Raw genomic sequence first — 26967 nt, 5'->3', positions numbered from 1 at the left:
AAACTGATACCTGTGACACTGGAATTGGAGCTGTCTTGTCTCAGTTAGATGACAAAGGGAGATGGCACCCTATCATTTTCATCAGTAGACAACTGAAGGTTGGGGAACTTAGGTGATCCACTGTTCAAAAGAAGTGTTTTAGCATAATGTGGTCCCTTAGGCATTTTAGACCTTACCTTACAGAGCCTGGCTTTAAGGTCTAAACTGACCATAAGCCCTTAAAGTGGTTTATGAAGATGAAGGGTAAAACCCCCAAATTGCTCAGGTGGTCCATTAGCCTGCAAGGGCTAGACGTCACCATTGAGCGTAGGCCAGGGATGAGTAATGATCATGCAGATGGCCTTTCCAGAAGGTATGTTGAACATCTGGATGAGGGTAACAATCGCGTGGGAGATCAGTTGCCCCAACCTCAGTCTGTGGGTGGGGCGGATGTGATGCTGGAAATGTCTTATGAAGGGACAGGGCCTCCTGTCCTTGTCCTACCACTTCTCTGTGTGAATTTACTGTATGTTACCGCCACTGAGGTCCCGCCTGGATCTCTGGCAGTGCAGCTCTTCATTTTATCCTTTGTTGAACAACACCCATGGGATGCCCTTATGGCATGATTTTACATAGAGGGGTATAGAGATATATACAACCTTTATAGTAATGCAGTAGGTCAAACAACTAGTTAACAAAAATAAACTTTATTTAGAGATTAAACATTGAATACAATATCAATAAACTAAAGAGACAGTTTATAGATACCACATGGTAGACAAGACATAACAATATACTGTACAGTTTATATATAAGAACAGTGACTCTGGACCTTTCAAGGTTCTGCAACCCTTCTGAATAGAGACTGTTGTGGTTATAAGGACATATATTATTTATAATCTCCAATAAAGTGTTGATAACTCTGTCTAGTTGGATATTATACCCACATCGCCTTTGCTATTGAGCTTAGGCACATTCTCAGAAAAGGCGGTGTGTGTATGATATCCACTTACAGGAGACCACAGCAAGTTTAATCTTCACAGGACTTCTACAGTCAGAGAAATCGTCGAGCAAAGGCGAGCACCGTGAAGAGCCAAACTGCTGCAATTCAGAAAGACTATTGTGCCTTTTTATTCTTGGACTCAGCATCCCAGTGGCTCCTTCTTCCAAGGGGGGTCCATTCTCTGAGGGTATCGTGGAGTGAAACCGAGAAACTCTGCCACTTCACCTGCCATGGCACCAAACGTACTGTAACGAGGAAGAGCATCTTCTAGCTTCAGGAGTCGTCCAGGGTTCCACGATTCGTCTTGCATCCTGTTCTCCTGTGGTTTCTCAGGTACTTTGGGGTGGTAGAACCTTTTAAAAGAAAGCAGAGGGTTATTGAACAATATTGGACTGGGCTGTTAAAAACAAGATAAGTTACTCCCTAACTTTTCCATAACAGGTTGCCCAGGCGGGGGGTCTTTACACAGAATTGTATATCTATTCCAAAGAAAGCATTTTGCCACTGTTCACAACTAGCCTGCCTTTCTTCCTTATTCTATGCTGATACACCCGTAGAGGAGGAGCCATCTATGTCATCAGTAAGCCCCACCCCCTCTCCTCTGCCATATTGGGACAAGACCTGAGTCGTACCGTGTCTGACACCTGCTATAATGCCAATACCACAGAAAGTGTTGAAGAGGCATTTCCCATTGAGACAACCTATCAAATGTCTCCTTGAATTGATACAAGAGACATAGGGCTGCAGGAAGCACTGCGTGAGGGTGCCCTGTAATCAGAATCCAGGCCAGGGTGACTTCATGAAGAGCCACAGCGAGGACACACTGGCAGAAAGGGATGAGGACATCATGAAATGATATATGGATCCCCCAAAGAAATGAAGTTATAACTCAAGGTGAATAGACATGAAAATATGAAGAAGTCACATAAAACTAATGAAGACAAAGTGACAAGACAGTTCACTGGTGTACATATGCTGAAATGCAAGCAGATAAGAAGATATATAGACTTGATAAGTAGGGATTAGGAAGTAGGCAAAGCTGCCATTAATAGAAGATGGACGTCGGCTCGTATACATTGTAAGCAGGAAACTTAAGGGAGAAAGACTGAAAACTGCAGAACTGACAAGCACACGAGAATACATATTCTTGCAAGCACAGGAAAGGCGGTTTGACATGGAGTCGATGAAATCACTGCAAGGACGAGTGTGTGTGCTTCAAAGACCACAACGAGAGCTCATGTGCGTAGGACGCACTCCTCTTAGATTAGGTACAATACAGAACAGAACAAAAACCAAGTATTGGACAATTGAAAGATTCAGAAGGGCATATGAAAATGGAGTGAGCAAGTTTCTAGAGGCCAAAAGGGGTAATGGCACCCGAAGTAATGAAATAAAATGAATGAAATAAAATAAGGCTAAATTAGAGGCAAATGGACAAAATCGTGGTCTCTTAACACGTGATGCACAGGCTGAAAATAGGTCCTATTCATGAAGCTCGAGACACAGATAGGGGTGTACCTTCACTTCAGTAAATGTACAAGGAAGAAGACGTGCAGTGAGGTCAAGAACAAAGAGAAAATCTTGGCTTCAGGACTAGATGAAGAGAGGCGATTGCCTAATATGTCGAGAAGACAATTATCTGACATGGTTTTCCCGCACCTGTTTTTTTAGCTTACGTACTGCTAACGATTTGAATGTCTTGGGTTGGTTTGAGTGTGCCAAACCAATCATAAAGGCTTATGTGACAGTGGACAATACAATGTTGCATCCACCAATTAGATACTAGTAAGTCTGCTGGTTCTGTATCTCATGTTGTTTCGATGTAGTCTGAGGCGTGACTATTATTATGAAGGGCAGGTAGGACATGTGTTAATCCATATGTGCAACTATATGTAGACAAGTCCCTTAACCAATCTCCCCGTCCGATAGGTTTTCTATATTTTGCCACGTAGGATAACATCATAGCTGACGTACAGAGGCGTATAAAACCTTCAGCTAAAGGGAAGTTCTATGAGGATGCGTGGACTTTGTATGATGTTCGCCATGTTTCCCTGTTTTATTTGTAACTGATAATAAAAAAGTATCTCTTAGACAACCTGAGTTTGTCCAGTTATTTAGGCCAAGAGTTATTTCTATGGTAATTCCATCTCACTTCTATTTGCTCTCCAAGTACCGCTACGGGTACACACCTCACTTAAGAATGCACCTGCCTATTTAAAACTGCAAGCAGTTTGTGGATCTATTACTGAATTAAAGTAATGTGTGTTACCACATAGAGTGCATGTATTTATCATTTTTGAATAAGTATTCCAAGTACACAGTGTTATTATTTATCTGTATATATGTTGGTAGACACCTTATTTTATATAAAGACGCTGTGTTATCACCTAACATAGTGTGTGGACATTCCTTTGCGGAGGCTTGGTACAAGCCTGTACTACACAGTTATGTGGTAGCAGTGGCTGAGCAGCCAGACTTATCTGCTTTGTTTAATTTGTTTATGTCAGTGTTAGGGGTTTCTCCAGAAATCATCCGTGCACATGCATGCCAATGATGCACAGAGCTTTGGATCACATTAACCTTCTTTATTCCTTACTATATCTCGAACGCCTTTTCCCTCCTCCGTCCCTCCCCTTCCGCTCTCCTCCCACCCTGGGGTGTGTCCTTTTTTTAAAGGGACTGAGTCCCTTTTTAGTCACGTACAACACCTCCCCCGTGCTTAACATGAAAATTAGGATCTCATCTGTTCGATGAGTCACACTCGTCTCCTCACTGTCCTGTGGGGTCTGCCGGGAGATTCTCTGCTTTCGCCAATCACTTCAACTGGGGGGTCTACATTGTCTTCATCTCCTAGGTCCTCGGCGGATGTCTCTGGTATTTCCGGATCATCAAGATACAGTCTTTTAAAGAATAATGCGTTCCTGGTGATGTCCCCTGGTTCTCCAGTTGCCGTTATCATGAATCCTTTGATGGCTGTAATGGTCCGAGGTTCTGGGTTGTAGCGGGTGTCCGTTTTCTTTCTCTGGATTTGTCGGACTGGGACGGCTTGTCCTATTTTTAGCTGGGGGTCCTTCGCTTTTTATCGGCCCACTCTTTGGCTTTCTTCTTCTTCTCAGCGTCCCGTTCCCTTATGGCCGCATCTTCTTCCGGTGTGTAGTCTTCCCACTGAGGGATGCAAGTTCTGGGTCGGTATCTCCCATGAGTTCGGCTGGTGGTTTTCCCGTCACATCATGCTGGGTGTTCCTGTAGCTTCTGAGCATGCTGCAAATGGCTTGTGCTTGAGGTACTTGCTAAGCTACAGCTTTCTGTCTGGTTAATTTTATGGTGGCCATGAACCGTTCCACCATTCCGTTGGCTTGGGGCCAGAGTGGTTTAACCTTCTGATGATGGAAACCAAGGTGGTCTGCGAGTTTGGAAAATTTGCGTCCTTGGAACGGGGATCCGCTGTCTGTCTTGACGATGTTGGGGATGCCCTATTTACTGAATAGCTCGTCTATGATGGGTGCCTTTTCAGGAATGATGTTGACGGTGTTTGCTTGATGAACGGGAACCTTGAGTATTCGTCGATGATTACAAGCAGGTATCCTCCTTCTTCCAGGGGTCCATAGAAGTCCATCGCAACTTTTTGCCAGGACCTCGCTGGAAAGTGTTGTTGGTTGTAGGGGATTCGGGGGTGACCCCTTTTCTGCTAGTTGGCAGGGTCGGCAGTGTGCCAGCATGTCTTCCACTACGGTGTCCATGTAGGGAAACCAGATGTGATTTCTTAGGCTCTTTTTTGTATTGTCGATCCCCCTGTGGCCCTCATGGGCTAGTGTTACTAGCGTCTTCCGTAGATATTTTGGAGCCACTAGTCTACTTCCACGTAGCAGTATGCCTTGATCTGTGGCTACCAGTTCTCTGTGTAGTTTGGCTAGTTGATCAAGGTCTTTCTTGTCTGCCCCCTTGTCTGCCCCCTCCCCTGCATGTCCTCTTTCCTGGCACTCTCTCCATTTGTTGGAGCAGGTGAGGTGAATGGCAGCTTTGATTGTCGGGTCGGCCTTGCTTCTTTCTGCGAATATCGCTGTTGATATTGTTGGTGGCATGGCATTGGAGGATAGGTACGAGATGTATTCTTCAGCCTCATGGGCTAGGGCGTCATCACTTTTCATCAGTGGATGCCTGGACAGGTAGTCTGCTGGATTGGCCTCTCCTCCAGGCTTGTGGACGATCACGTAGTCATAGGGCCTCATTCTGAGGTGGGCGCAAAGGGATGCCGGGCACTGGTAATGACACCGGTTCCAGTAATCCCTTTGCGCCCTATTCCGAGGTCCCTTTGCGGGTCCCTCCCTTAACGCCTGGTTTTACCAGGCGTTATGGACGGGACCCGTTAAGGGATACCGGGGTCAATAACGGTACCGCAATTTGCGGTACCATTATTGACGCCTTCCCCCTTCCCATTGAGCCCTATGGGGGCTCAAATGGGAATGGGGAATGGCTTTTACAATGGGTACTTACCGGTCCAGCCAAGGTCGGACTGGACCTGTAAGTCTCCATCGAATGAGGGCGGACACGGTCCCGTTATTGGTGCTAGTCATGGCGCTAAAAGCGCCATGACTAGCACCAACCTCATAATGAGGCCCATAATATATAGTGTGTGCTCTGAAACAGCAGCCCCATTCTCTAATGTTAAAAAGCCTCTTACAGGGGTGGTATGACTATTCTGTATCTCCAGGTAATTCCAACTGAGTTGCATGCCATTGTCCCTTAATGGTAAGGGAAGGTAAAGTGATCTTTTAAAGAGCCCTTCTGCCAAGTAATCCAGGCCTCGCTGTGCAAGGCTCTGTAATAAGGACGTGGATGGTGTTATTGGGGAGGCCGGGAAAGCATGGGCAGAAAGACTATGGTGTTGATGAATGCAGAGCAAGTAATTTTGGGCAATGCTGCCAGGCACAAAAGCGAGGCCTTGTAACGTGTGCCCCATGGCAGCCAGGCTGGGGAGAGGGGCGAGGAGCAGTCTAACAAATGGCGCCATGCATTTCCCCCACCACTGCCACAAGGCGACACGCAGTCGGCGGCCGGGATAACAAGAAGAAAGGACGGGGTGTGAAACAACTTTCTCTGTCCCAGGAGGACTGCGATGAAATCATCTTTTCTTTTCCTGTTAAAGGCATGGTCTAGTAAAATGTTTTATTGTCCCTACGGGTCGGCCATGTTTTTTTAAGCCTAAGTGGCTCGATTTTAGAAAACTTTCCTATGGACCTTACCCGAGTTTTCGTCCATTAAACGCATGTGAAAACAAGCACCAGGGAGCCACCTCCGGGCCAAGCGCGGAGGCCACAACCCCACACAGTGTGCCTGCCAGCATGGAAACCGAGGTAGCAACACCCACAACAGTGGGAGGCTAGGCCGCTGAACCTCCAATTGAAACCCAGGAAGCAGTGGAGGAGCAGGTGGACTCAGAAGGAGAGACACAGGCAGATATCCCACACACCCCAAGCCCCGTGGCCACCCCCCCCACCGAAATCTGCAATCACCCTCATGCAGCACTGCTGATCCCTGCCTGCATGATTCGGACCTGATCCCCTTCCCCGAGGACATGACCCCTTTTGCAGGCCCCAAAATAGCACCCACCACCACTGCCGCACCCACCTACAGCATCACGGAACGGCTGGAGAGGGTGGAGACCAGGCAGGAGTCAATGTTGGACCTCATGCGGCAATACATCTCTGATGGGGAGGACAGCAGGTGGGAGATTGCCAGTGCTGTAGCAGGGGCCACAGCCGCCATAGGGGCTAACACAGCCGCCATCATGGCCAACACAGCCACAGTGAACGCGGCAGCATTGCTCATGCGAGACAGTCTGGGGGCCATCAACCAGACCCTGACATTGATCCTACTGCAAATGCAGCAGCCCCAGCTTGCAGCAGGCGTGCATATCTCCACCGCCTCCTCACCATCCACCACTCCTGCTTCCTCTGTCCCCCCTTCATCTGGACCCTCCAGCCCTGTATGACCTACCAGAAGGAGTGCCAGGCACTCCGATATGGCACCCCTGGACAGCAAGAAGTCCCACAAGTAGTGTGGGACACATATGGGAGTGGCTCTGATGGCGTTGTGGGTGAATGGGAGCATTAGGGGGAGTTCCCTGGGGGTTTTAGGAGTCCACAGGGGGGGTTTTGGGAGTTCACAGGGAGGGGTGGGGTTGGGAGTACATAGGGGGGGTTTGGAGTCCACAGGGGGGTTTTGGGAGTTCACAGGGGAGGGTCTGGGAGTCCACAGAGGGGGTTTTGGGAGTTCACAGGGGGAGTGTGGGGGGGGGGTTGTCACTTGTTTGCTATTTGATCAAATACACCTGTTGTGTAAAAAAAATCATTCCATGCCTGGACAATTTTGTGTGTAACCTCTTTATTCATGATGGTGTTCGGTGCCCCTCTCCCAATATTCCCTGTGTGCATGTCCACATGGACCCAGTGTGTCACTGACACATATCAATCATAGTCCCTGTGGTTCAGAAGTATTCGTGAATCAGTGATTGCCGTACTGCACTGCCATCCTGTGCATCACGTACTGGCAGTGGTGCTGCTTCACCTCCGTCTACATCCTCATCATCCTCACCCAGTGCATGCATGTCAATGTCAGGTGGCAGTGGTACATTTCTCCGGACGCACATGTTGTGCAGCATGACAGAGGCCATGGTGATCTTTGCCACCTTCTCAGGCCTATATAGGAGTGCCCCACCAGACCTGCTTAGGCAGCGGAACCACGCCTTCAACAGGCCAAAGGTCTGCTCAATCACAACACGGGTACTGGTGTGACTCCGATTTTACTCCTCTTCATGGCTGTTCTGCACGTTCCGCACAGGGGTAAGTAGCCACGGCTTCAAGGGATATCCTCCATCACCTGCAAGCAAATACAAATAGGTGTGTGTCACTCTGAGCTGCCACCTTCACGATTCGCAGTCATGCCCGCAGCTATTTGGTGTGGACATGCACATGTCCCTGTACGTATGCACAAATATTATCTAGATGCATTCTATACTGCTATGAGGTGTGGTAGTCTGGATGGCGTTGAATAGTTGATGCAGAGTGAAATAATGCATGCTGAGGCAGATGTACTGTGGTTGTACGACAATGTTTAGCCTCCCATTTATACTGTGTATACTACACTGTGCATGGTCACACTAGCCACATTGGCACAGTTGCCATCCTGTTTAGTCATGCATTGCTTGACATACACATGGTGGTTAGTTTGTGCGTCTCACATGTGGTCATTGATATGCGTTAATGGTCCGATGTGTGCCAATGATGTGTCATGTTGGGGTTGGGAGGTTCAGGTCAGGTGTCATTAGCTCTGCGTGCATTCTCCACTCACCGTCCATTCCCACCCAGGTGGAGTAGGCATCCCCCCATCCCCATTCCCACCCAGGTGGAGTATGCATCCGCCCCTCATTCCCACCCAGGTGGAGTATGCATCCCCCCCATTCCCACCCAGGTGGAGCATGCATCCCCCCCATTTCCACCCTGGTGGAGTATGCATCCCCCCCATTCCCACCCAGGTGGAGTATGCATCCCCCCCATTCCCACCAAGGTGGGGTATGCATCCCAACACATCACTACCCCGATGCACTGCCATGGGCCAGTCAGGCAACTCACCAAGCCTCCAGGCATGTGGTCCAGCATGTCGCTCCATGTGACAGGGTAGCGTGCAGTTACACAGCACCATGGCATCATGTGTTGATCTGGGAAATCGGGCGCAGCAATGTATGATGATTATGCTGGAGTCACATACCATCTGCACATTGATGGAGTGGTATAGCTTGCGATTGCAGTACACCGCCTCTACGGCATGGGGGACTACCAATTCTTCATGGGTGCAGTCCAGGGAACCAACACAATTGGGCATGCCTGCCAGTGCATGGAAGCCTACTTTGGTGTCGGCTATCTCTTGGGCAGTCCGTGGTGGGGATATGTGGGTGCTATCGTGCTTCAGTAGGGCATACAGCACTTGGGTCAGCATGCGTGAAAATAGTGATTGTGAAATGCCATGCAGCTGGCCCACTGTGTGCTGGTAGGTGCCTGTGGCCAGGAAGTGGAGCACAGACACCACCTTTAGTAGCGGGGGATGGCAGTGCATATTTCTATAAGGCTGGAAATGTCATTGCTTATCATGTCCACTATGGTGGTGATGGTGTCCCGGTCCAACCTGTACAGGGTGTGGATCTGCTCAGGGGTTAGATTGAATGGACTGGGTCTGCTGCGAGGGATTGGTGGCTGCCTACGAGGAACGACTGGCTGCACTGGTGGTAATTGCTGGGCCTGTCTCACCCTCCTTCTCCACCTGCCTCTCCTCTGTGCTGCCTGTTGTTGCTGCAGTAGTTGTTGTTGTAGTTGCTGTTGTTGCCGTAGTTGTAGCAGTATAGGCATTTCCTCCAGTGCCATGATTGCAACAGCTAGTGGTATCGTTTTGGGGTAGGAAGGGGTGTGGTGTGTGGGTGTACTCCTTTTATACTGGGCCAGACTCCATTGAGTCCACCTGTGGTGATTGTGTGCACCTGTGGCAGTTGGCTTGATTGCTGATTGCTGTTTACGGGTGGTCTGCGATGCCTGTATGGCCGCCATCGTGCAGCCCCTGATTACTCCCTTAGGGATGCCGGTATTTGCATGCCCGTGTGGGTTGTGATGTCCTCCAATTACCGGCATGACAGTATTTGCTCCCCAAAGGGGTGCGTGTACGCGCCCCTGCCGGTATGAGGAGGCACGGTACGGGCAGTGCCGGTATTGGCCGTTTGTCGGGTCGTAATGACCCAGACCTGTTAATGATGCCGCTATTACCATTCCGCTTTCCTTTTTTCATTACCTCCATTCTCGTAATGAGGCCCCATATATCTCATTACAGCTACCTAGGATACGGAGTGGAATCGCATCCCAATGAACTATTGGCCCAAAATTAATGTTACACTAAAGCAATGACAATAATGGTGGCGTTAAAAAAATGAGTCTGATCCAGCGCAGGGTTTAGTCTGATCAGGAGAGTAACTCTCTATGGCCAAAAATTCATGACAAGCCTTGCGTGTGCATTGGAGTGTTCATATAACAACTATAATCAGTAGACCGACCAATCGTTTGGAGGTACGCATTTGGCGTCGTATTCTCGGATTGTCTGGTTCCACCCCCATTCTGGCCATACGAATTGAGATGGGTAAAATCTCTTTGAGTACTGTGATGCTGCCCCTTTAAGGGCTGAACGCACGCGGCGGAGTGACATTGCACTCCTGCTGCGTGCAGAATAAATGAAAGAGGCGTTCCCGGCCGTGAAGAGCGACCGGGGAGCCCGAACCACATGGACGTGTCCGAGTGAGGTCTGTGGAGGGAGCGGGCTCATGGACACCCGCTGATGTGCGGGCAGAACCACAACAGTGGCGACGAAGCGGTACTGTATCCCGGGCTGGGCAGTGATATTCAACAGTGATTTTTTTTTTTAACTTTGTTTATTTTAAATCAAGGCAGGATGATAAGTACAGACATTATAAGCAGTGGTTATTTAGGCATGTTGAACCCTAGTCCTTTATCCCCCCCTGCGTCTTCTCCCTCCTCCCTCCCCCTGGTCCATCTGTCCCATAGGCCCTGTAGGCGGGCTCCTCCCTCCCAGGCAGTCCTTCTCCGCTATCAGAATGTCCCAAAGTTTGGTCCACCATTGGGCTATGTGAGGGCCTTCCGGGGTTTTCCAGGTTCGGGCCACCACCGTTTTCCCTGCTAGTAGGCAATGAGTTAGTAGTTTGGCTCTGGGTCAGGAGCGCGGATAGGTCCCGGGAATTGGAGCACCCAGCAAAACCGGTTCTGGTTCCAAGGGGATCGTTGTTCCGGTAATTTGTGAGATGGCCCCTAGGCAAGCTTTCCAGAATGTTTGGATCTTCCGGCAGTCCCACCACATGTGGAAGAAGGAGCCTGGGTGGCCGCATCCTCTCTAGCAAGAGTGGTCCACCTGGGGGTTCATATGGTGAAGTCTGAGGGGCGGATAGTACCACCGCAGCGTGATCTTATATGCACATTCCCTATTGGTGATGCAGGTGGACGAGGTGTGTGTTCTGGTCCATATGTCAACCCAGGTTTGATCCTCTATCGGGTGACCCAGGTCCGCTTCCCATTGGGCCATGCAGCGGGTTCCTGTGGTCAGGAAGTCGCTTAGAAAGCGTCTGTACAGGGTGGATACTCTGCCGCGGGTTGGAAGGTCTCCCAGGGTGAGTTCTAAGGCAGTAGGAGGGCGTGTTGCTGTTTGCAAGGTGTGGGCATGCGAGCACCAGTGGCGTAGTTGAATATATGTGAATCTATCCCGTTCCTGGAGTTGGAACTTCTCCTTGCATTGGGCGAATGTGAGAGGTCTCTCCGCCGTATACAGCTGGTCTATGGTCTCCAGCCCCCCTTTGATCCAGTTACGGAAATTGCGAGGATTCGTACCCGGTGTGAAAGTTGGATTATGAAAGACCGGGGAACGTGGGCTCAGTCCTCTTGGCACTCCCTTTCGTTTTAGCGCCCAGTCCCAGGTGCTAAGGGTGTGTTTAGTCGATAGTAGGAGCTCTCCCCAATGGGTCCTGAGGGGGGGCGGGATGTGTGGTAGAAATCGCAGGGGTAGGGGCACCCGTGATTGTTCCAGCTCCACCCATCTGGGGCGGTTTGTCGTATTTTGCCAGGCCTGGACCCGGGCCAGTTGGGCTGCCACTCTGTAGGCCTGTAGGTCTGGGACCCCCAGCCCTCCCAATTTGGAACTCCCCAGCATAGTTCTGAGAGGGATTCTCGCTTTCTCAACAGTGATTTTTTAAATTTTGATAACATCTTCACCGTTCGAACATGCCGAAGGGAAGGGCGCAGACCACTCGGTCGGCAGCAATTTTGTGACCAGGCCTAGGAAGTTCATGGCTTCAATTTTGAAGTATCTGTTGGCCATCCAGGGCCAATTCTTGGAACACTTAGCAGCAGGAGGCTGTTTATACCATATTATGTGGTTTTGATGAGGATTTTGCATATTTTCATTGTGTTTTCACCGAGTGAATGGTGGATCCAGGGGATGCCTGCTAGGCTTGTGGGATAGACTCTGGGCCCACCTGGCTCAATTTTTGGAACTCTCACCCACATGGGTGTGGAACTAACATTGTGTACTTAGTGGTGATTTCCTCCTGGTGACATATCTTGGATATTCTCTTGACATCCAGCTGGTCAAGGGGTTGGTGATGTCCATCCAGCCTGCAAGGAAAGTGGCATGAGTTGCAGCCTTTGTGTGCCAATGCGAGGGTGCTCGTGCGCTCAGTGCCATGGACGGTGATAGACAGAAGACATCATATTGTTTTTCGATCCCGCCCTGGAGGCCGAGATAGTGGTGGGTGCTTGTCTGTTTGGCCATGGGGCAGTTCTGACACAGATTGACATAAATCAAGAGGTTCGCCCCATCGCTTATGCCAGCAAAGCGCTGTCAGAGACCGAACATCGGTACTCCCAAATTGAGCGGGAGGCTTTGGCCATGCTGTGGGGTTGCCGCCACTTCTGACTCTATGTCCTGGGACGACCCACGACGGTGTTTACAGATCATAAACCACTGCTGCCCATACTGGCGGGATCATCATCTAAACCTCCAGCCAGAATAGAACGCTGGATGTTGGCCCTGTTGGAATATGGGGTATCACTGGTGTACAGGCCAGGGAGTAACGATGCTGCAGACTATCTCTCAAGACACCTGCAAGAGGGCACTGGTGGGGTGCAGACCACATGTGCCGATGTGGCCGATGAATATGTGCAGCTCGTGGTAGAGGCTGCAACACCCAACTCTGTGCCGGCGAAGGCATCGACGGAGGATGACTGCTTCTGGATACTCAAGGCGGCCATCCAGCAGGACTCATGGTGGATGGTCATAGACTCTCATTCAGCCAGAACCCAGGAGGCCAAGTCCACACTGGAACAACTGTGGAGAGTGCGGGGGGAGCTGACCTTCTCTGGGGCTGGCCTATTGCTCAGAGGAGACTGCATCGTCATCCCACAGAGCCGGACGCAGCAAATGATCATGCTGGCTCATCAAGGACACCAAGGCGTGGCTATGACCAAAGCACACCTACGCCAGAAAGTCTGGTTCCCGGACCTTGAGCGGAGGGTAGAAGCATTTGTGGCATCCTGTGTTTGGTGCCAGGAGACGTCCCCCACCCAGAGGGAGCCTGAAATTGAGTCCATGCCGCGAGGGACCAAACCATGGGAAGTGGTCCACGCAGACTCTGTGTCCACGCAAGGGGCACCCACTTCCTGGTGGTGGTGGACGAGTGGTCCCCCTATCCGGAAGTGGAGTTCATCGAATCGGTGCCTTTTGACAAGGTGGTGGTGGCGATTGAGAAGATTTTCTCCACTCATGGACTGCCCACGGTGTTATGCTCTGACAACCGCCCAACCCTCCAGGGTGAGAGCCTTGCTGGGCTGATGGAGGAGTATGGCGTACACCACCGCACAGTAACCCCGCTGTGGCCGAGAGCCAGCGGGGAGGCAGAGAGGATGATGCAGACCCTCAACAAGGTATTTTGCATTGTCAAGGGGAAGGCAAGTGCCTGGAAAGTGCGCTGTACAAATTTCCTAAGGGGTACCGAACCACTCTCCATACATCTACAGGGGTGGCCCTGGCTGAGGCGATGTTCCAACGGTGCCCACGATATATGCTGCCAGAAATTGCGGAGCGGGAGCCCGCTGTGATTGACAATGAGAAAGTTGAGCGGGAGCGCCGTGAGAGAACTGCGCAGGAGAACCTATGGAGAGGACTGAAGCCACAGAGACTGGTGCCCGGGGACGAAGTGCTGGTGAGAAACTGACACCCTCAAGGGAAGTTGTCTCTGACTTACGAGCCGGAACCCTTGGACGTGGTGGTGGTAAAAGGGTCGATGGTGACCGCCTCCGATGGAAACACCTCGGTGACAAAAAATGCCAGCTTCTTCAAACAGCTGGGAGAACCAAGAACTGAACCGACGCCCAGTGGGCAAGTGGTGGAGGTACCAGACGAGGGTGGTGGCCCCATGTGCCTCCCAGAGTCCCCAGCCCGTGAGCTGGCAGGCAAAGGGATTCCGAGTAGAGACGTTGGCAAGAGGTACCCCCCAGAGGACTGGGCGAGGGAAACCTGCCCGTCTCACCGAATATGTGTTAGAGTAAATACTGTGAGTGGGAATTCTGAATGTCTCCTCGGTTTGTTTGCAGTGAAGTTAATTGTGTGATAGATAGTAATCCTTTGTTCATTTGGGTTGTTTGTTATCAAAAAGGATGAGTGCAATGCTAACCCTTTAAGGGCTGCACACACGTGGCAGAGAGATGTTGCATTCCGCCGCGTGCAGTATAAATAAAGGGAGCGTTCCCGGCTGCGTAGAGCGACCGGGGAGCCCGAACCACACAGACGTGTCCGAGTGAGGTCTGTGGAGGGAGGGGGCTCACGGACACCCGCTGAGGTGCGGGAAGAACCACACCAAGTACCATCATAAAAGTGAATAGAGGGATCCTTTTGATAAAAGTAATGTGTAATAAGTCTTCATCCCTCTTGGGCCTTCTAAGGTTGGAATTGCTTAGAGGGTTGAGTAGATCCCTTTTGATGAGTGGAGCAATGAACAGGGATTTTTTTCTGCAGCTAGCACGGTCTCCGGACTGGAATGACGGCTTGGGTGCTGTGCTGGCTGTGTTTAAAATTTAAAAAAATGGGACTGGGCATTGTGGTGGGCGAGCCCGTCCCTCGGGCCACCCCGTACTAGCATACACGCACATTCATTCAAGGAGACACGAAACGTACGTGTGTGTCTTCCGGAGTCCTGGCGGCAACTGCCGCACGGATGTTCTTTATTTAGAACGCGCATGCGCGATCCAGAAGGAGGCTCGCGCATGCGTCGTTCGTACTTACAATGTCACATCCCTTTTTTTCTTTAATCAAACAAGTTGGCATTTTAATACAACAGTAGAAACATGTGAACCAAACATGGGACCCAACGTGGGTCACTGACCTGATTCGGACATCGGCTCAGTCTCCTGAGTCCAGGACGTAGTCCTTGAGGCGAGCAGGCAGTCTGTGGTCACCTCGCACTGGATATGGATGGACATTCTGGGGAACCACACCGGGGCTCTCTGCAGGTGGCAATACACTCCGTGGGGCATCCTCTACGGGACTCTCGTTCCCGGTTCCTGATGAGGTTCCCTCGTCTGGGTCGACATCTCCGAGTAAACTGTCCACTTTCTTGAAAAGTGATCAGTTGCGGGTGACAGTTCCTTGTTCATTAGCTGCACTGTCCATTGTTCCCTTCACATGGGTAACGGTCCACGGTTGGGGTTCATAGGGCAGTGACAGCTTTCCTTCTGGTCGGCGATTCCTGACCAGCACTGAGTCCCCTACGGCTACCTCCTTATTTTGTAGGCCCCTTCTCGCACTCTCCTTTATGTTGCGTGCAGCTCGATCCTCCCGGAACTTCTCGTTGTCAATGACCCCGGGTTCCCTGCCTTCCATCTCGGGTATCAACCCCCTCGGACAGCGTCCGAATAAAGCTTCTGCGGGGGCGACCCCCGTCGACTGGTGGGCCGTGGTCCTGTATTCTCTTAGGAACTCGACCAATTTCTGCTGTAGGTCTTCCCCTCCACTTGCTGATATTCTCAACACTTTGTTCAGGGTCCGCATTATTCTTTCAGCTTCCCCATTGGCCCGAGGCCAGAGGGGCGAGACCTTCCGGTGTTGGATGCCCTTCTCTTTCAAATACTGAGCAAACTGGCTGCCCGTAAATGGGGGTCCATTGTCCGAACATAAAATCTCGGGAAAACCATGCGCTGCAAACATTCTGTCTAGCGCCCTGGTGGTGTGGTCGGTTGCTGCGGATTCTACCACCTCCACCTCCGGGTACCTTGACCACTGGTCGACCACCGCCAAGAAATACATGCCCCTCCCTGTCGACCCGAAGTCGACGTGGACAGTACCCCAGGGTTTCTCACTCCGTTCCATAGAGCTGATGGGCGGGCCTCTCTCCACCGGACTCGCCGCTTGGCACGGTAGGCACCTCTTCACATACAATTCCACCAGGCTCTCCAAATCCGGGAACCATACCTTGGGTCTGAGCCTCGCCTTTGTCTTGGCAACCCCTTGATGCCCTACATGTGCCAATTCCAGGACGCGATTTCTCAGGGCTTGTGGAATGACAATCTGCCTTCCCCGCAGCAGTAGCCCATCGTCCAATATCGAAAGTTCATCCCTCACCCTCCAGAGCACCTGAAGGTCTGTGCTCCAGCCTGCCACCTGGAATTGCTCTGGAGCACCTCTTTCCAGTCACCACTTCTCACTGCCGTTTTGATGATTTGAAATACTTCATCCTTTGACGACTCTGTTGCCACGGTGATCCTGGACAGAGCTACAGGCATCGCACTCTCTACAACGTGACACACCAAACCCTGGCAATCCAACACCTCACTGGGACCTTCTGCTCTCTCATAGTTCGGGTGGCGAGACAGGTAATCTGCCGGATTATTGGTCCCAGGCCTGTACACCAGCTTGGCCCCGTACTCAATGAGAGCCAGCATCCACCGCTCTATTCTGGGGGGGGGGGGTGGCTTTGATGATAAACCCGCTAGGATGGCCAGGAGCGGCTTGCGGTCAGTCACGACCATGACGGGTTTGCCCAAGATGTATAGACGAAAATGATGGCAGCCCCGCAGGATAGCTAACGCCTCCCTCTCTATTTGCGAGTAGTGCCTTTCCGTGTCCATGTGGGCCTTGCTCGCATATGCGATGGGGCGCATGTCACCTCTGTTGTACGCTTGCATAAGAACAGCCCCCAGTCCCACTGGGCTGGCATCAACGACAATCTCAGATTCTGCGGTGGGGTCAAAATACGACATTGTATCTCGATCAGACAGGGCTTTTTTGATTTCCTGAAACGCCTCCTGCTCTTTCCTGTCCCACACCCAGGTGGCCTCATTCTTGGTTAGTGCTCTGAGGGGTTCTGACAGGGATGCCAGCCCTTTGATAAAACGCCCACAGTAATTAACCATCCCCAGGAAGCTACAAACCTCCATGGGGGACTGGGGCGCCACGGCCTCGCGAATGTCCTTGACTTTTTCAGGATCAGGTGAGATGCCGCTGGCATGAAAGATGAAGCCAAAGAAACCAATTCTGTCTTTGAAGAATTCACACTTCTCACAGTGTAGAGTAAGCCCCAACTCACTCAAACGCCGTAGAGTGTGTTCCAGTCTCTTTGTGTGTTCTGCCTCAGATTCAGCAAAAAACAAAATGTCATCACTCATATTCAGTACGCCTTTTAGTCCCGCCAGTGCTCCCCTGATGACATTTTGGGAGACCTCCGCCGCAGATGAAATGCCAAAGCTCAGGTGTTTAAACTGATAGAGGCCCTCATGCGTAGTAAAAGTTGTAATATATCTGGAATCTGGATGGAGCTCAAGCTGGTGGTAGCCCGAACTCAGATCCAACTTCGAGAATACTCTGGCTCCTTGTAATTCTCCTACAATATCGTGGAGGGTGGGTGTAATATGTCTCTCTCGTTTAATTGCGGCATTTGGGAGGCGCATGTCCACGCAGATGCGTACGGCCCCCGGCTGCTTTGGCTTGGGGGCTACTACTATGGGCGAGACCCAAGGCGTCGGTCCTTCCACCCTTTCAATGATGTCCATTTGTACTAGCAGTTGAAGTTCCTTTTCCATCTGCTCTCTGAGATGGAACGGGATCCATCGATGTTTGAGGGCCATGGGCTGAATGGTGTCATCAATGTGCAATCGCAGTGGGGGAGCCTTCAACTTGCCCACTCCTTGAAAAATGCCAGAGAACTTGGCCAGCAGTCGATCTATGTCTACCTGATAAACTTCAAAAGCAAAATGTACAATGTCCAACGCCTCCGACGCTGCGCAGCTGAGCAGGGAGTGCGGACTGACGTCGGTGACAAAAAATCTGGCTTTAATGGTCTTGGTCCCCTTGGAAACGGATGCCACAAACACCCCTTGAATTGGAAGTGGGGTGTCTCCGCCAAAAGTGAAAATCTTCGCCGTGGATACATCCAATGGTGGTGGCCCCGGGATCGATTTGTAGTGGTCGGTGGCAAGCACGCAAACAGAGGCTCTCGTGTCTATCAGTACTTGTGTTGGCACACCTTTAATGTCTACAACGCACTTGGGCTGCCTCTTTTTACTTGCCCCTGTTGCTAGAATCGAAATGAAGAACACCTCATCTTCCTCCTCCTCTTCCTCTGCAATGTTAAGCCATTGGGCATCCTGTTCTAACGTCGCAATGCTCCGTTGCCTCCTAGAACCATCGCCACTTGTCCTGGCCGGTCCTCTTTGTATAGCAATCGGCGCAGGGGCTCGACACATCCTGGCATAGTGCCCAGGACCATTGCAACTGCCACAGGCTCTCGATTTAGCAGGACCGTCCTCGAAGTGGGGTAGGTCGTACCCGCAGTACTGACAAATGGACGCAGATCCTTGCGCTGGAGCAGCATCCTGGCGTTTCTGGCCCCACCGAACCTTCGACGATGTTTGCCACCCCACTGCAAATGCCTCTTCAGACTTTCCAGGGTGTACAGCTGCGTCCATCTTTGCCCCTCTCGACTCAGCCAGCTCATATATTCTCCCGCTGTCTAGAATTTGGACCAAAGTCAAACCTGGCTCTCGCAATACTTGCCTGCGCAGCTTGCCTGAGCTGCACCCTTGGATCACTTGATTCCGGACCATGACATCTTCATTGTCCCATCTACAGGTTGTGGCCATCTGCCGCAGACGAGCGCAGAACTGGTCAAGTGATTCCTCTTCCAGCTGTTTTTCGCCGCAGAAGAGAAATCTGTCAAAGTCCACATTAGATAAAATAAAATAGTTCTTAAGGGCGGTTTTAACAGCATCGTAAGTCACCACTTGCAAGTTTAAAGGCTCATAAATGCAGAGAACGTCCATCCCTGCTGAGTAGAGCAGTGTCGCCCTTTTGGCGTCATCATTGGTTTCTCCAGTCGCGGTGAAATACATATCCAATTATTTTATCCACAACAGCCATTTTGGGCTCAATTTTGAGGGAGGACCCGAAGTGTCCAATTCTTGCATGGGTAATAGCGAACCCTGTTGTCTACGCACTACCGTCTGTGCTGCCATTGCTTCTCTGTCGTTGGCCTTCATCTTCACAGGTCGCACAGGCACCTGCAAACCGGGTCAGCGTCTGCAAACCTGACTTGGACAGATGGTTGACATACCTGATCGACTGGGCAGTGGTGGTGCCGTGTGATGCCAGAGCTCTGGTACCTGGCTGCACTCTGTGCTTAGGTGTCCATCCTGTCACCACTAATCCTGTGGTCACCGGTTGTGTTGCAGTCCTCTTAAGTGAAAAAGACTGCAGGGGTTCCAAAAATGTGATGTTTTGCTATCCCTTTGCATGTGGGCAGTGCATGAGCACCTTTCCAGGCCGCTACTGCCTCACGCACTTCAGATAACCTCATCGCCGTTGCTCGCATTGGATTCGGGAAAACACAACGAGGAAAATTATAATAATTGACACCTTATTCCGTGTCAATATTCTCTCTGTTGGCATCCCGCCTCGTTGCCAAATGTGGTGGGCAAGCAAGTGCCTCGGGCCGCCCCGTACTAGCATACACGCACATTCATTGAAGGAGACACGAAAGACACGTGTGTGTCTTCCCGAGTCCCGGCGGAAACTGCCGCACGGACGTTCTTTATTCAGAACGTGCATACGCGATCCATAACGAGGCTCGCGCATGCGTCGTTCGTGCTTACAACATCACAGGCATGTTTCCACGAACATATTGGGAGGCTAACCCCATTATGTACTTATTAAAAAGGATATTTTCCTTATCTGAAGGCCCACGCATATATTGAGCAATGCCCCAGTCCCGCAGCGAGGCGGATCCTCACGCAAATGAGGTTTCACAAACTTCCGGTTATGGCTGAATCTGCCAAAAGGAAGAGGCTGTCAGGCGCTGAATCCACTTCCTGCTGCCGAATGGTTAAGTATTATGTCAGATATTAGATTCTTTTTGCAGGAGGTCTACAGGGTGTGCAGGGGGGCGTGTTTTGGCTAAAAAGCCTAACGTGGTCACAGTGTAACTCGATCCCTGGCCTTGGTCAAGGTTTGGAGGGCTTTTGAGCCTGAAATCTCCAGGTTGGGAACTGATGTTTCTGTATAAGTGCCTTGGAAGGTCCCTGGGGACTCAGTAGTTCCCTTTGGGAAGGAGCCTTGGGGTAGCGCGCCAGTGGTATTTAGGTTATTGAATAACAATGGAGCTCTTTGCCGAGTCATGACTTAACATTCTTCTTTGTTTGACGAATTCCATCTTGTGTTTACCAAGGATTTACATGTGTATATGTACCTTTTTCTTTTTTTGTATGTTATACTGTTACTTTTTTTCTGTTTTCTGTTTTTCTGTTTTCTTGTTTTTCATTCATTTGATTTTATAATGGATTATGCAATTTGTGAAAAGTTCATAATGAACTAGAACACAATAAATGGCGAAGAGTGGGGAACCGAGGATGGCACGTGATGTAATCACTGGGAGATGGCAAGCTTGATCCTGGTTATGTTTCCTCCCTGCAGGGTGAGCTCCAGGACTGGCTGACACTATTAAGGAAAGAGGCAGATGGATTCCTGGAAAGTAAAGGGAAAGAAGAGGCGAAATATCGAACCATGAGGGTAAGCAGAAGCTTTCTGGAAAGGCGTTGATGTTTTCTGTGTGCCAGGCAGGGATGACATTCAGCACATGAGCGATGCCAGAGACGGTATATGCCACACCCTGCCAACACACATGTCATATTAGAGAAAACACTCGTACATTTCAGCTCAGTTTTAGAAAACAATTCAAAACCTGCCTCTTTTCAACAACTTGCATACGAATGATGATTATTTTAAGTGCCAGGAGCCATCTATAAAGCATAGAGCGCCTTGAGGCCTACGGGCGAAATGGCACTATATAAAAAATAACATAGTTAGAATATAGATAGATAGCAGTTGTCCTACTACTAGTGTGAGTAGCCTGTTCTACAGTATCATAGTACAGAGATGGCTCCTGCTTGGCTTGTAACCCTGCTTTGTTTTCAATACTATCCTTCATCTCCAATTGCTCCTTGGACTCATTACGTGTTTTTTCTTCACACAGATGTATTGACAATAACCCATAACACGTTCCACTGGGCCGCGTCACACTGCTCATTTGCGTTTCCAATGTAAGGCCGTGTGCACCCATGCTTTGCCTGTTTAACATCTCATTTATACCTGTATATGCAGCCCTGCATTTGCTGTTGCACTAGTCCTGTGCGCATGTATGTTCTTGTGCCATCTTAAAACGCATTGGTCATGAGCACTGACTGCATTCTCTGCTCCCCTCCTCCTGCTCTTCTCCTACTTCACCTCCATTCCCTGCCCCCTTCCTGCTTTTTTCCTTCAGTGCTCCCTGTAAAGTGCAAGAGCCATCTGGAGCCTTCCACAGATAATAGCTCTGCCCCCCCCCCCCCGCACCTCCTCCTCCCTTTCCGTACTCTCTTCTTCTTCTAGCCTCAGGTATTCCTGTCCCCCCTCTGTTTTCCACCCTCCTCCCCAGTGCTTAATTTCTAAAGCAATAAGTGCCAGTGCCCAAAAAATATTGGCCCCATAATGCCGGGTGCGGCGCCGTCCGCAGCGCGGGCGAGGGGCCTCCCTCAGCCCGAGCACGCCGGCCGTGCCAGTTCATTTCTAGATCTACCTAGATCGGCCCAGCACCAGCCCATCACACTGCTGCTGCTCCATGTCACGTGTTTGGCGCTGCAGCAACTGCTGGCACAGGCCAGTAGTAAATACGCAACTAAGACATGCTCCTCCTGTAACTGCGCCTCGATGCCCCCGGGCTGTGTGAACGCTTTAAAAATGCAAATAAATAAAAAAGCATTCTGTTTCAGTCACTGTTGCACTGTATTTGTCACTACCCCTTCTGCCCCATCTGACAGTCTGTTAAAGTACACCAAGTATTGTTAATCGGTTACCTCCAGGAAGAGCACCCTCCCCTCAGCCCGTTCCTCAGTCACCTCATCCAGGTGTTTGTGTAATCAATTTACTCTCAAGCCCTTATCAGTCTTCACATCTCATAGATGCATCCCTCTTCACTCTTCCTTCAAGCATGATCATGGTGTTGTATAACTTGGAAAAAGTCATTTCTGCAAGACGTTGTGAAATCAACGGCCTGTGCTACTTCTGCTTTAGGGCCTCTTTCCACCTTAACACATATTAAAAAACTAAATATGTTTTGTCACCCAATATTCAGGATCCAGAGGAGAATGCATGTTCGGATCCCTCCTTCCCACTGACATGTTCTTGACATACTTCACTAGACTGCGGGGTTAGTAACGGTGCCAGTGCTTCAGTGAAAAGTCTGTTGGTAGGGGCCAGAACTACTGGCAGGCCAGGCCTGCCGGTAGTTCACAGCCTCTACCAGCAGACTTGTAGTTTCCGATCTGAAAAAGGTGTTGTTACCTGCACTGTTTTCTGGACGGCAAACTTGTAATGAGGCCCTATAGCTTGGTCAGTAACTTTTGTTATCATTTAGTTACACAAACACATAAGATACATGTTTCATTGTTTCTCGAGTGCTTTTACTGCACTACCAAAAGGATACTTATGTAAGATTTATGAACACCTCTTTAACCCCTAATCTTATTCCTCCCATATGACCTTTGGCCCCCAAGACATGGGACAAAGACATAATATATACTGGGCCTCATTACAAGTATGGAGGTAGCCATGCCGCTTTTAGCAGCATGGCTAACCCCATACCGGTTACCGGGTTCCCTGAATCGGGAAATACCGGGCCATTCCGACCTTGGAGGGTTTGGTATTTCCCCATTCAAGGAACCCGGACCCGGTACATCCCCATTCCCATTTGAGCCCCCATAGGGCTCAATGGGAATGAGGAGGATGCTAACAACGGGCCCATTAATGACGGGCCCATTGTTATCATCCTGGTCTAAATGCGGGACCTACTAAGGACGCCTGGTTTTACCAGGCGTCCTTAGCGGGACCCGTGAGCAGACCTCGTAATGAGGCAGTAGGGGGTAATGGCGTGGCAGCTCTACCAGCGCCGTTAAACCCCCTACCGCCTGGTTCGTAATGAGGCCCACTGAGCAGCCCCATTCTCTAATGTTAAAAAGCCTCTTAAAGGGGTGGTATGACTGTTCTCAAAGTAATTCCAACGGTTGTAGATCAAAGGATAGAAAAAAAAGGGTCGAATGACAAAAGGGCCGAGTCAATTCGACCGAAAAAAGGATCAACATTTGTTTTTTTGGCCCCGCCCCCAAACACCCGTTTTTGGTGTAAAAACACCCTTTTAAATCTACACTAGAGCAAAAAAATATATATATATATTTCAATTTTTTTTTCGATCCTTTGGTTTTCGGTCGAATGCACTCTCACCTTTTGCATTTGACCCTTTTGTTTTCTAAACTTTAACTGGACACCAATTCCAACTGAGTTGCATGCGATTGTCCCTTAATGGTAAGGGAAGGTAAAGTGATCTTCTGCCAAGTAATGTTGGCCTCGCTGTGCACGGCTCTGTAATAAGGGTGTGGGAGGTGTTATTGGGGAGGCTGGGAAAGCATAGGCAAAAAGGCTGTTGTGTTGAGGAATGCAATGCAAGTAATTCTGGGCAATGCTGCCAGGCACAAAAGCGAGGCCCGGTAACCTATGCCCCATGGCAGCCAGGCTGGGGAGAGAGGCGAGCAGCAGCCCAACAAACGGGGCCGTGCTCCCCCTCTCCCTCACCACTGCAACACAGCGACACGCAGTCGCCGGCCGGGATGACAAGAAGGAAGGGCGAGGTGTGAAACAACACCTCGCCCTTCCTTCCTAATAGGCGCTAAGAATCTAGGATGCGCAAGAAGCAGGGAGGCAGGGCAACAAACAAAGAGAAGCACCCTCGGGTGCGGAGACATACGGCGCCTGCCAGCCTGGGGGCTGGCACCACAGCCCCCACACATGACACAACAAGGACCCAGGGCCTGCCCCTGGGTCCAATATAAGGAGCTGCATTTCTGCAGAAAGACACAAATCAGTTTGGGACCCTGCATGGGGACCCAAACAAATGAGTGCACTGCGAACGCAGAGTCACATCCTTTTTCTTTTCTGCAAGAACCCTCCCACCCTAGAAAAAGGGAGAGAACAAGGAGAAGAAAAGACAGGACACCGTACGGTGACCACACATAAGTCGTGGGACAAGGAAGGCGGCACGGGCCAGAGGGGGTAACATCAGGACCCGGTGCCCTAAAGGACAGTATAATATAATATGCGATTCTGATTATGTTCTTGTTATGACCATATCTGTACAAATAAAAGTGCACATCCTTTTATTTGCCAACACCAAAGCAATGTGTTGTGTGATACTTGGGGTGGGAGGAAAGCAGCTGTTAGTCACCCCAGTAGAACAATGTATGTTTCTGCCTGCATATAGGTCTACTGGCTACCAACAGCTTTCACAATAGAAGTTGCTGTCCATTACAACTATGGCAACTCAGCTGGTTTAAAAGTCAAGGTGGGATCATTGACTAGATTATTTATCTCTGAGAGTTGCTGTTTCTTCAGATTAGATCACATTTTTTATTGTAATTTATGTGAGTCAGATGGTTTAGAACATTCAACTCAAACATACAGTTTTATTAACGTGAGGATTAACATTGCTCTTTGGATGCATTTCTAGATAATCCATAGTGATTGATTGATCAGACTCAATAGGATTCATGTAAAAAAAAAACATCTGCAAGCGCATTTTGCAAAGCAGTCTAAAAATTCTCTTTTCAGAAAAACTTTTATTTTTATTGGCAGAGGTAGATAGCTTACACATACATCAGTGCAGTCAAAGGTGACATGATACATTATTAACTGAATACAGTGGTACTGATGAACAACAGCAAAAGACAAAGAAACAGTTGGAGACGTATCATCGTGAGGTAACAAGAGCTGTGAAACTCTATGGAGATGAATGCGATGAGCCGTCCGCAGACGAGGGTGAGTCTAGGCTATTAAGATAGCCATTGAAAGCAGACCAGATATTTTTGGGTCGAGAGTGAGCCGGGAGAATACTGAGGTACTCCTCCTCGCAGTTCCAAGACCATGTCAATAGGTTCAGCCATTTCTGGAATGTAGGGGGGGGGGACGCCCAGTGGATCAGGCTCAATAAAAATGTCACAGATTTCAGACAAGGTTTTCAGGACCCCGCCCCAGAATGTAGCTAGTCTCGGGCAGTCCCAGAACATATGCAAATGGCCCGCATCCTCTGCACCGCAGCGGGGACAGAGACGTGGTTCGGAGCGAGCAAACTTAGAGACTTTACTTGGAGTGTAGTATAACCTATTCAACAGTTTGTACTGGATGGTGCGGTAGCGAAAGTTCAATGAGACTCTATTAGTGTGGGAGCACATTTTCGTCCACAGCTGGTCGGTGAGCTCCCGCGCCAGTTCGGATGCCCAGTCGTTCCGATCCCCGGATGGTTGTGGTGGGGTAGTATTTTGGAGGAGTTTATATAGTGAAGATACCACCCCGCGGGCCCCGCCCGAGTTGGCGATATAGGAGTGTAAAGACCGGTGGGGGGGTCTGTACTTCCGCTCTCTATATGGTAGAAGAGACGCACAGAGGACCCCAGCCAAGATTCTCTATTACGGTAGCTATGGACGAGCAATCAAGGCCTAGCTTCTCAGGAGGTGATGCAGGCTGGTTCTTAAGTACAGTGTATCCCCAAGCCCCCACAAAGGAATGTCCACACACTGTATTACTGAAAACACAGTCTTTATATAATTAATATTCAAGGGTTATGTACACTTATCACAATAACGCACTTTGTGCTCAGGAAAATCAATAATGGTAAATATCTACAATTCTAAAGTGGTACCACTAATATTAGACCTCATTAAAGTGCATTCACAATACTGTCAAAATGTCACACAGATCAATAAGAAGGAAACCAGCAATAGAGAGAGGAGAGATAACAGATGGTTGAAACAATAGGCAGAAGACTGGCCCCTACTACTGGACACAGTTCTGTGTGGAGATCCCCCCACCTGGGCAACCTGTAAAATAAAGAGATATAACACAAGCCCAGTCCATATATTGTTCAATAGTCTTATTCTCTCCTACAATGTTTTTACCCCCCCAATGTACCTGGTGGAGTCGAGTTCTTCGAAGAGGCGTCGACAGATCCTTCTTGAATGACCCCCTTTAAAGCAGGAGTCACGGATCGTCGAGAGGCGTCGAGAAGCGTCGAGGAACTCGGTGTTCGGTGTCGGGGAATCGACGGCCCTTCTTGAATGCCTTCCCTTTCAAGCGGGAGACACGGGGCGTCGAACGTCCGACAACAAACAGGGTAGAACGGTGTCGATGAGGCGGCAGGCTTCGATCCGAGCGGTGCTCGTCGGCGTCGAGACGTCGGCGTCCTGTGAGGATGAGGCGTGCGGGGCACCTCGGCGACACTAGTTCTGGACCGCGAAGATTGTAAATGACGGTGGCCCAGCAAGGGCGTCGAGTCGCTCGAGTCTTTGGAGTCGTGAGGTGGCGGGAAACCCACCGGCGGATTCTCCTCGGCGCGTTGGTCGTCCTCGACTTTCTCCGGCAGGACAAAAGCGGTCGACGATGCGGACGAGGGAGTCCTTCGATTCAAATGTTCTTAGGCAAGGAGCGGACGGCTCCGGTCGTCGGCGGCACGGCGTCAAGTGGTTCCCACGGCTGGGCAACACAACTTCGACGGGCCTCCAGCGGTTACACAGACCTGTGAACCCTGGTCGACGGCAATGGACTTCGACAGCGTCGAGGTCCGGGTGCTTTACTTCGTTCTCCTCGGCAGTCCCCTTCTCCGGTCGGCAGCCTTTCGATGGTCTGGCGTCCAGGGAGCTTCTGCGAAGATTCAGCGGTGCTCGATGGTCCCTCGGAGCACGGGAAGAGGGCGCCTTACCAGGTCCTCTCTCGGGTCAGTCCTCGACGAACACGGCAGCCTTCGGATCGGTCGAAGCAAATGC

General features: G+C 50.2%; 1 protein-coding gene across 4 annotated transcripts in view; it reads left to right on the top strand.

The window, feature by feature from the left end:
- LOC138562831 (E3 ubiquitin-protein ligase TRIM39-like) overlaps window positions 1–26967 on the top strand; it is a 232784-nt gene that overhangs the window by 30582 nt on the left and 175235 nt on the right. For all 4 annotated transcript variants that reach the window (XM_069642801.1, XM_069642803.1, XM_069642802.1 and 1 more), the window contains exon 2: window positions 20540–20635. In XM_069642801.1, coding sequence (XP_069498902.1) covers window positions 20540–20635 — 96 coding nt within the window. The remainder of the gene's footprint in view (window positions 1–20539; window positions 20636–26967) is intronic.

This window comes from Ambystoma mexicanum, unplaced genomic scaffold (genome assembly GCF_040938575.1).
Source record: "Ambystoma mexicanum isolate Mex_15411 unplaced genomic scaffold, UKY_AmexF1_1 Mex_scaf70, whole genome shotgun sequence".
NCBI lineage: Eukaryota > Metazoa > Chordata > Amphibia > Caudata > Ambystomatidae > Ambystoma > Ambystoma mexicanum.
The sequence above is the reverse complement of the archived record's forward strand: the minus strand, read 5'-3'. Positions and strand labels throughout refer to the sequence as shown.